This window comes from Pundamilia nyererei, unplaced genomic scaffold (assembly GCF_000239375.1).
Source record: "Pundamilia nyererei isolate P.nyererei 1_Seehausen unplaced genomic scaffold, PunNye1.0 scaffold00050, whole genome shotgun sequence".
NCBI lineage: Eukaryota > Metazoa > Chordata > Actinopteri > Cichliformes > Cichlidae > Pundamilia > Pundamilia nyererei.
This window is the reverse complement of record NW_005187451.1, coordinates 2,555,080-2,565,248: the sequence shown is the minus strand read 5'-3', so window position 1 is coordinate 2,565,248 and position 10,169 is coordinate 2,555,080. Positions and strand designations below refer to the sequence as shown.

Sequence of the window (10,169 nt, the reverse complement as noted above, 5' to 3'; positions counted from 1 at the left end):
AGAGACACAGGGACACAGAGACAAAGAGACACAGAGACACGAGCGCTGAGAAAGACGAGCAGGCCGAAGGAGGACCACGTGGGCGGGGCAATCAGGACGAGACTGGTGTGTGTGGTGACACTGGGATGAAAATAACCTCTCCGTGCTATCACCACACAGCAAGGAGTAAACTGACCTGTATGCCAGACAATACTCCATTACATGTAACACAAGTACTCCATTACATGGTCAGCTGGGCCCTGGCCTCACCCTCACGTCGGTTCAATTCTGCTCACATGTTTGTGTAACAGCACTTTGAAATATAGCCGACTGAAACATAAAGACAAAACAATAAATGATTTGTAATTATTACTGTTCCATAACTGAGTGCAGGCTTACATGCTGGCATTCCCAGTGAAACATGCCTCCTGTTTTTCATTATTTAAGGAATTTCAGGGACGGGTCTGTTTAGCAAGCTCGCACGAGCTGCATCACCTTGCTGAGTAACACACACTGTACCCACTGGACTCCAAGGTGAATCATCAAACTGTAGATATTAGAGGGTCGACTCCAGTCAAGGGAAAAGCAATTTAAGATTCCTGCGCTGCAGCAAAATGGTCCCAGGCCCACTTTTAGATTCCTGCCCTGAATCGCTGCTGCAGAAAATGGAATTGGTCCCAAACCTCGGACTACAAGAACGGAAGAAGGGTGAAGTCCACTTACAAGAAGGAGCAGCCGAGGAAATGAGGACGACAGCAGCTGGACATTTGAGCCACAGAGAAAAAAATAGGGCACGTAATTCAATGAAGCGCGTGAAGGAAACACACACACGTCTCATTGATTCCAAATTAAGATCAGTAATTGAAACAAAGTGACTGTCACGAAGCAGCACTGACTGACAAACCTCAAATATCTGACACACTTTCAGAGGAACAAACACCCACATGTTCACACACGTGTTTACACCATTTAACGCACGGAAAGAAAAAGGCATTTTCAGTAATAGCGGCATTTTCCTCCTCTGTACATGACGCAGGACGGTTAAAAAAATAAAATAAAGATAAGAAAGCGACAACAGAAAAGAAAAACAGCTACAGCAGCAGGTGACTTCAAACGTTCCTGTTCTAAAAACTGCAGTAACCAACAGTCATTAGAAACATGAGGCCAAACTGTTGTAGATGTTTTAAAAACTACAAGACATCAGAACAGACCTACCACTGGTCTGGGAGCTCGGCGAGGTCTGGAATGGGCAACCAAGCACGCCAAGGCGTCCTCCTCACCCGGTCGGTCGACTACGTGAGCATCGTACGCCACCATGATAGACACCTCCTGCATCATCTTGACTCCCGCTTGCTCCCGGCAGCAAGGAGGAGGAAAAGCGGGAGAGTGCAGCCGACAGGTTTTGTTCCTGGCAGTGAGGAGGCGGCGAGCGGCTGCCTGCGAGTCCCTCAGGAGCCGAGCCCCGCCCAGTGAGAGGAGGAGAGGTGGGGGCAGCGAGAGAGCAGTACAACACACCTGTTTGTTTCTCTCTGTAACGCTAGAAGTGTGTGACAGAGGACGATGAGTTTGCTTTTTCTTCCCCTCCACTGAGTGAGTACTTCCCTGTTGCTGCCTCCTCTCTTCTCTCATTTGTGCCTCTCTCGCTATCGCTGCCTGTCCTCATCTATCTGCAGCTCTTTTCAGGCTGCACATTTCTGTTTCCTGCAGCTGGTAACAAAAATACAGATAAAGGCTCGTTCACACATCTGCACTGTTTACGTGAGAGGTTAGGGGACATAGGAAGGAAGTTGTCAGATCAACCACAGTGACATGACGGTCTGTGTTGCACATCGCTCCAACAGCACAACCCAGGAAGTGAAGTGACAGCAAATACAGAGCTGTCCTGGAAGACGCCCGAACACGCTTAATGTTCTCTGAAAGGACCCAGAGCTGAACTCTGCACGAGAAACCCACATAGGCACGAACAAGCTCCAAAGACGCTTAAAGAAAAAGAAAAGCAGGCTTTTCTTTTTCTTTAAGCGTCTTTGGAGCTTCAGAGTCTACAGTTTGCCTTCTATCAGTTATTCTCTCAGTCTTATCCACTCAATGAAGCAATAGCCAGAGCTAAACGGTTACTTTTACTGAAAAACACTCATTTAAATCCTGGTGTCAAATTACTCTTTCACTCCTTTATAAGTCAAAGTTAAAGTTTAAGTGAAATGAATCAGTTAAAAGTTAATATTTGCTAGCTAACCAGCCGGGACTACAGACGGGTCTGCATTTCACTCCAACTGAATAAGTAACCGACGCCAAGGCACTGAGGATGAGACCGAACAGAGCTGACCAATGGGAACGATGGGTTTGGCTGGTCCAGTGACCGGACTGCTGTGGTGCAGATGTTTCCATTTTCCCTGATTACATAACCAGCGGTCCCCAGCCCCCGGTACTGGTCTGCAGGTCGTTTGGTACCGGTCCGTGAGAGTTGAAACTCGAGTGTGACATTTATGTTTTTCAGGGTTTTTATTGTTAACTCAGTTTTGCTGGGTCTTTTCCTGTGTGTTGGGAATAAATCTTCTTTTTGTGGTACTGGTTTTATTTTGTTGTCTTTATCTGCGACACCTTAAAGGCCGTGAAACGTCAGCATAACTGTGACGGTCCCCTCAGACATGAGCTGGGCAGCACAAAGCACAGTAGTGAGTCTGCAGCCCCACACTGCACAGTAACGAGGCAGGTTATGTAGGCAAAGTTGGTCTTTGTGATCCACCCAGGAGTTTAGCATAAAACCACAGGCTCTGTCATGCTTTTCTGCACTTCAGCCACAGTGGAAAGCTGCCAGTCATGGATGGGCCTCCCCAGACATCAGCATTACTGAAGCAGTGTGGGACCGTCCTGACAGAGAACCGAACAAAAAGGCGACCAGCATCCAAAGAAGAGCTCTGACGGTCCTTCAACGAGCCTGCAGATCGTTTCCTGAACACTACAGCAGCTGTGCTAAAGGATTCAAACACTAAACACGGACCTTCAGGTGCACACGCTCCAGTGAACTGCTACATTTACTATTTACCGAGACAAACCCCTTTAATACGGTTATAATGTAATAATAATGTAATAATAATGTAATAATTCTTCACTCAGCCTTTCTTTGACAAGCTACAGCTGTCTCTATAAATGATTCTGCCCTTTTACACAAACACAGCCTTCTCCTCTCTTCCTCTCAGTTCATTAAAGTTTTGCTTTCTTAGTAACTCCAGCTGCGCTCCGATGAACGTTTAAGAAGGCTAGAAATGTAAATTCCTGATCCCCAGAAAGGCTGAGCCACCCTACTACCCCGTTGTGTTCATCAAGCCGAGGTGCCGGTGAATTCTTTCCCCGTTTTAAGCAGCTTATAGAATTTGGTTGATCCGATTTAAACGTCGGCAGAAAATATGTAGAAGGGGGGGTGGTGAAGAGAAAGAAGTGCTGGGGGGCCGTTCTGCCCATTAGCTAAAGCGGTGCTAGCATGTCGTCCCCACAAAGATGGCTACTAGGTCCAACGGCCTTTCGTTTACATATCAAATGGTTTAACTTCTCATGAGTGGAAAATCAGATATGTTCAGAGTGGCTGCTTCCTTCTCTCATCTTTGATCTCGCCTGTTAGAAACATGACTAACAGACGGTCACAGTCATCAGTGAGCGTGTGGGACGGCTGAGAGCGTAACAAGTCCATAGATTAGTGGAAGGTTTGGTTTTCGACACGACTGGCATAACCAAACGTGGCCTGGCATGCCCGGTTACGAGATTTCATGTGGCGTTGTGTAACGTGACATATTCAAGCTTGTGTAACATGTGACCTGTGGGTCAGCTGGTGGGAGTGGGCAGCAAGACTCCTTTGTCCTCTTACGGTTTTCTTTGAGGCCCTTTTTGTGTTAATCTGCTCACACCTCTGTCCACGGGGAGGAAATCTATTTTACAAGTTAAAAAGAAAATGTGGAACAACTCGAGAAGGGCTGAGAAAAGTTTCTCTGCTATGACGTTTATATCACAGATATAAGTCACTACTTTCATGTTTTGGTTCCTCACTGCTGCCAAAAAGCTGAATTCTCCGTTTCCATCTTCAGTCTCAACTGTAAGGCCAACGTGAACAACTTCAGCACGTTCTGCACGATAACGAGTCCGTGAGCCTAACATTCCAAAGTAAGCACAAACGCTCGTTCGATCACGGCGGTGAGTTTGTGTTTTTGTTTGAGCAAAGTGCCAAAAAAAGAAAGTCTGTGCTCAGCTCGTACAGTTTCTCTCAAAAGAGAGAGAGAGGAAGAGCGGGAAAGATAAATACGCCAACGCAAGAAACAACGCAGGAGCGAGAGAACGGCGAGGTACGATGAAGGAACGAGCAGAACGAGGCGCAAAGTGTTTCTGCTCATCCTTTCAGACAGACGATAACTCCTCTTCCTCCTCACATGTGAATCGGGACACTGATGGGAACCTTCCCTTGACGCCTGTTTAACAGTCACTTTGTACCACAGAACACGTCTATGCTGTTTAGTTGTTCAAATTTACTCCAGTTTTGAAGTAAACAGGTTGTGTGGGTGCACAGAACCAAAATACTACTAAAGCCACCAATGCAGAAGACTCCTGAGCCGCAACACAGGATATCCTGTATGACGACAAACACAGAAGCACACGAGAATCATAAGAGAACAGCATCTTATCAACGTGGCCTCGAGCCGACTCGCTCGGGATAAGAAAATGTAAAATATTACAGTACGTATCACTGAGACGCAGGGGAGAGGAGGGTGGGTGATTATCTCTTCCATCTTTCTTCTCCTTCCTTCCTCTGTCGTAACACAAACTGCTGACACAAGTACACACAGCATCGCACACACCGTGTACCGTTCTTTGGTCTCTGGTGAGCTCGGCAAATTCCCTGAATGCCAGCGGCCGCTTTAAGGTCAGTAGGAGGATCGTAACGGCATCAGGAAGTATTTTAGGGAAAACACGGCCTGGACCGCCATCCATAGAAACCGTGTTGTAGGTGATGGATTCACAGAGCAGAGGAAAACAAATGCACAATAAAGACTTTTACAGAAGACTAAAGAAGCAAAGATAATAAAGTATATGGTACAGAAACTGCACTGTGTTTGACCTCTCTGGCCTGGTGCTCCAGATACTTCCACCTACTGCACATCACTTCATTTGAGCGTTCTGACTGACAGCACAGGGCTCAGTTCCTTCCTGCTTCACAGTGAGTGATGCTTTTTACATTTCAGGATGGCTTTCAATACCCAGAATGAGACAACGTAATCACTAATGTTCCTTAAAGTACAGCATTTAGTCACAGCTCACCTCTGCAGAGCGTGGTGCACGTAAAACATGAGTAACCCTGCTGTGGCACATGAATAAGCAGCTCAGCGAGTGCGATACCGCTGCAGGCCACCTGAGAGAGAGTGCACTGTGTACAAACCACGGGTGCTGCTGTGGTCCAGACTACCACAGGCTACAACCACATACAGCAGCCAGAACTGCACCTCTGACTCATCTGGCTCAGTGGATACAAGATTTACATGAATACTCTTGCATTATGTGTGTTTGTACACACTTGCACAACTGTCTCTTACCTTGATGTTGCAGGCCTGCTCCATGAGCCTTCGGGCGTTCTCTGCAGCTCTGTATCGTTTGGGGAGCTGGACTCTGAAAAACTTGAGAGCCCCCTCGAAGTCTGCCTGCAACAGGTCCTCTTTAGACGTCTGGAAGGAGACGAGGAGGAGTGGGAGGAGAGAGAACAACAAGGGAAAATTAATGAGAGTTTAATATTTAAGACTAAGAACCAGTCATAATACAGAGAAAACTGTAGTTACACACTTAACTTGTTGTAAGCATTCCCTTACGTGTTATAGCTCTTATTGTAAAACAATAGTTACACTGTAGTTTTATAACATGATATTTCCTGTGCAGCCAGTTACTTTTAATCATCTCTAAGCAAAGGCTGAGAGCTCTCAGTCCATCGGAGTCCTGCTGTGCTAATCCCATGCTGCTCTCCTCCTTCAGCACCTTGTTTATGCAGCAGCATGAGAACCATTTGTAACTCCCATATTTAAACCCTTCACCCCTTGAAATCCCTGATAGGAATGACCACTGAAGCTCTTTTCTGTCATTTTTCAAGCCTCTGATGGGAGACGAGAGGTGACACGTCCTCACGAAACTCAGCGGCTTTCTTTTCCAGTTCCTGTTCTAATGGTCATCAAACCACGCGTTTACTGACACATACCGAGGCGTCGAACATCATCTTTATGGGGTAAAGAGATCACAGAGTATTTAATAACACAACAATACCGCCACCCTGTGGTGAGAAGATGCAAAGACACCAGAATCTGTGTCGAGCGTGTGCTTTGAGATCAGAGAGCGTTTTCCTTGTAAGATTCTTTTTTGTTCCATTTCTGCAGATGGAATAAACGTGGAGGTGACATCAGGCAGCAAACAAACAGCTCGTGCTGTAAAGGAAATTTCAAGCAGTCAGCTGCATGTACGCAACATGACCAGCAAGGCATCACAGCGACAGATACAACTACTAAATGAATTCATAAACTGAGACTGCATTTTAAAAGGCACACGTTCCCATTTCCCCCATTAAAAACACTCTGGTCTAACTGGTCTAACAGTCAACCACCACTCCATCCCTGCATCGCTCTCTCACCGCCAGCAGCCTGGGGACGAAGAGCCGGTGTCCCATCCCAAGAAGGTCCATGACCCTGCAGAAAGAGTCTGGTGAGGCCTGACTGCCGTGGGCCCTCTCTTCCGTCTTTCCCTCGCCATCTTCCACTGCTTTGCAAACTGCTGGAAGGGGCAAATGTGGGGTCAGGACTGGTACAGGAGGAGGAGAGGGCGGTGGAGAGCGTGGAGGAGATGGAGGTGGGGTGGGACAGGGTGAGGGAGAGGGAGAGGGGTGGTCCCGCTCCGGGGCCAGGATGGAAGATGACTCCAGCGTGTCGTCTAGATGCCCAGGAGTTTCCTGTGTTGTTGGAGTAGACGAGGAGGAGCGTGGGAACCTCCGTTCTCAGCTCAGTGTCAAAAAGTGTTGAGGTTCTGGTGAATGAGGAGAGAGCAGCTGCTATTTGCACGCCGTGGCAGCCCGGCGTTCAGGAGGGCAGGTGGAAACGAATGGAAGACGAGCTCAATGAAACACAGCAACTCGGCAGCCGGCGCTTCGACGTCCAGGACACGTGACGTTCAGATCGATCCAGTTCATCCGGGCAACGCAGACTATCAACACGTGGACAAGACGTTGGCGGAGGCCGCTCAGCTTGTACCACTGTCAGAGCCCGGCGCCGGCCCTCCGGTGCGACGCAATCACAGTCAGGAAACGATGTGTTGGCGCTGCTTTCCACATAATGCTGAGTCTTTCAGCTACCTGCCAGACTTGCTTTGAAACCCAATCACGCGACCCACTCTCATCTTCTTCCCCTGGCAAACTCCCTCTAACCAATTCCAATCCAGCGTACTGTTGCCTGGCAACAAAGCTGCTCAACACGTGGGGTGCTTCTCCAGCAAACGGCGGCACTGGATAAGAACGCCACCTTTTTGTATTTTTCCCTTCGCTGACTTCAAAGACACGGAGAAAATCTGGCTCCGGCTGCACGGCGGCGTGGCCTTAATGCTCGAGGCTCAGCGCGTGAGCGATGACACATCAAAGCAGTCGATACGTTTGTACCCACTTTGCAAATGGAGCTTCGCCGAGGTCTGATTTCTCTGAAATGATCGTGAAATAAACAGCACTGATCTCTTTGTGTGCCCTCCACGCCTGGACAGGCGGTCCTAGCGAAAAAGCAGAAAAGGACGAGATGTGGTCCGTTTGGAACGTGGCGCGTTTGCGCCCGCAGGAGACGATGCGCTGCGTGTTTGAGTTAGAGTATGGCTGAGCGGATGCTGAACTCACTGACTCACACGCAAACCAGTGATGCATGAAAACCAAGATGGAAAAATGGAACAGAACAGAAAGTGTGTGACGACAGCCTCCGTCAGCTCTTCACCGGTGTAAGACTTTCAATTCTGCACAAATCCAAACCACAGCAAGCAGCAGCCTAGTTCACAGCGCGAGCCTGGACTCCTGCTTCTGCCCTCAGCAGATTTCTATCAGCAGGAGCAGCCGTGCATCCGGTCTGTATTTGTCAGTAGATTTTTGAGCTCAGGAGCTGCCTCCTTTAGGTAGAAAGTCCTTTCTCGTTGCTCTGAACAGCACCGACTCACTGAACGAGGGTACGAGTGGGTGTTGGATCTGCAGGAGTCTCTGCCTTGGCCAGCAGCTGGGACCAGGCAACGCAATGAAGCCACGCCACAGTGTTTCCAACCCTCAACCTCTCTGTACTTGTGATGCTAGGAGCTAATAGCTATCAGTAGCAGGGGCGGCTCCGTTGCAGAGGTCTGGCTGGTGGACGGAGGTAGCGTGTTGGACAGATACATATCCAACCAGAGAAAAGGAGGAGGTAGAGGTAGTGGAGCAGGAGGTAAAGAAGATGGGGAACGAGGAAGTGAGTGAAAGTAAAGGCTCCGAGCAGGCATCCACAGCAGGAAAGGATAAAGAGCAAAAAGAGCAAAACATAAAATCACAGACACACACAGCTTTTCTCCTTCAGGTCCAGATCGCTAACGTTATCTCTTATGCCCCTGCTGTGATGTGGATGTGGCGACTAAGCCGGAGAGGGAGGGAGGCGAACACAGATGGAGGGAGGGGTGATGAGAGCGAGGAAGAGTGCAGGATGGATGGAGGGAGGAGGAGGGAGCCTCTGGGGAGAATGCCGTCATGCCCGGCCAATTAGAAAGAGGCAGTGGAAGCCCCTACCACACTCCTCCCTCCTCACATCCTCGTTTGTTCTCCATTTCCAACCATCGCATCTTTCTCTCTGACACAGAATAACTGATGACCAGCACACAGAGGAGGAGGGCTTTTCAGAAACCAGCCATCCTTAATTTTAACCAGAGAAAAAATAAAAGCACAGCCATTGCCTCATTAGTATCTGAAAGCTTCTTATTACTGTCATCATAATCATTGTTTTTATTGTTATTCAACTATATGAGTGCAAGTTATTTTATTTATTCTAGTATTTTAAATGCAGACTTTATTCGTTTGTGTGGACTGATCGATAATAAACACGAGTAACTAATCGGTAAAAGTAAAATATTGATCATGGCATAAGAAGTTCAAACGCAGCCGTGAAGTTTCTTCTGGGATCACAGGAAAGATAAAGAAAAGAGAGAAAACTTTCCTGGTTGTTCCATCATTTTATCACACGCTTGTGTAAAATTCAGCCCTTTCACACTCCGGCTGTGTAAAAAAGAGGAAAGAAGGTGAGGCTGTTTATGCCAGACTTCATCTGTTTACCTGGAAACTGTCAGCCAGTGTAATTACGAGCCAGCTAACAGAGATTTGTTGTCACAAAATGAAAAACTTGTATCTGAACAGTACTGAGAACAGAGGAGGTCCCATCAAATTACTGCCCACACTGAACAGCCAGACACAGGCGTGCTCTATGACACAGTCATCCCACCAAAACTCACTGATCTATCCCACCACAAACAGAGAAAATAACAACAAGTAGTAATTCTTCACCCCTGTGCTTGGACAACAAAAACATGCAAACCATTTGGTATTTAAAAAAGCAAAAAGTAAAAAAAAAAGAAGCCCCAAATTTAAAATCAACCAAACATGTTATTAACTCGCATACTAGGTAATAATACTAATCCCTTAAATCAAAGACAAACAGTTTCCTGGTCTGTACGTGGACAGTCTGTGACCCAGCCGTCTGGTTCCTGTGATTGAGAACAAAAATGATTAAATATGTAACTTTTGTCTCCCCCTTCTGGCAGTAAGTGTGATTACACAAACACTGTCGATCGTGCTGTTGAAGAAAACCTGCAGCTTTTCTTCTCTCTTGTTTTTTTTAAATCTGGAATATCCTTACATTTTTCACCCATGGGCTCCATGACACTCAACTGCATCTCATCCCGTCTCTGGTAAACCAATGAATGAATGAATGGATCAAACCAACAGATCAGATAAAATACAAAAGCATCAACAGCTCATCTAAAACTCTGCTACATTTCAAATGACCACAAATTGTTTAGCTCAGTGTGGTTTTCCTCCTCTGTCAAATCTGCAGCCTTTACTGTAAGACCTCAACAATAATAATAATAATAATAATAATAATAATAATAATAATAATAATAATAATAATAATAAT

At 46.9% G+C, this 10,169-nt stretch overlaps 1 protein-coding gene across 4 annotated transcripts in view; it reads right to left on the bottom strand.

The window, feature by feature from the left end:
* The window catches only part of rabgap1l (RAB GTPase activating protein 1-like), a 94,400-nt gene that overhangs the window by 12,873 nt on the left and 71,358 nt on the right, over nt 1-10,169 (bottom strand). For 3 of the 4 annotated variants that reach the window (XM_005733189.1, XM_005733190.1, XM_005733191.1), the window contains exon 19: nt 5,553-5,681. In XM_005733189.1, the coding sequence (XP_005733246.1) occupies nt 5,553-5,681 (129 nt within the window). Of the gene's footprint in view, nt 1-1,194; nt 1,719-5,552; nt 5,682-10,169 lie in introns of those variants that run through there. The other variant, XM_005733193.2, reaches the window with a different exon arrangement.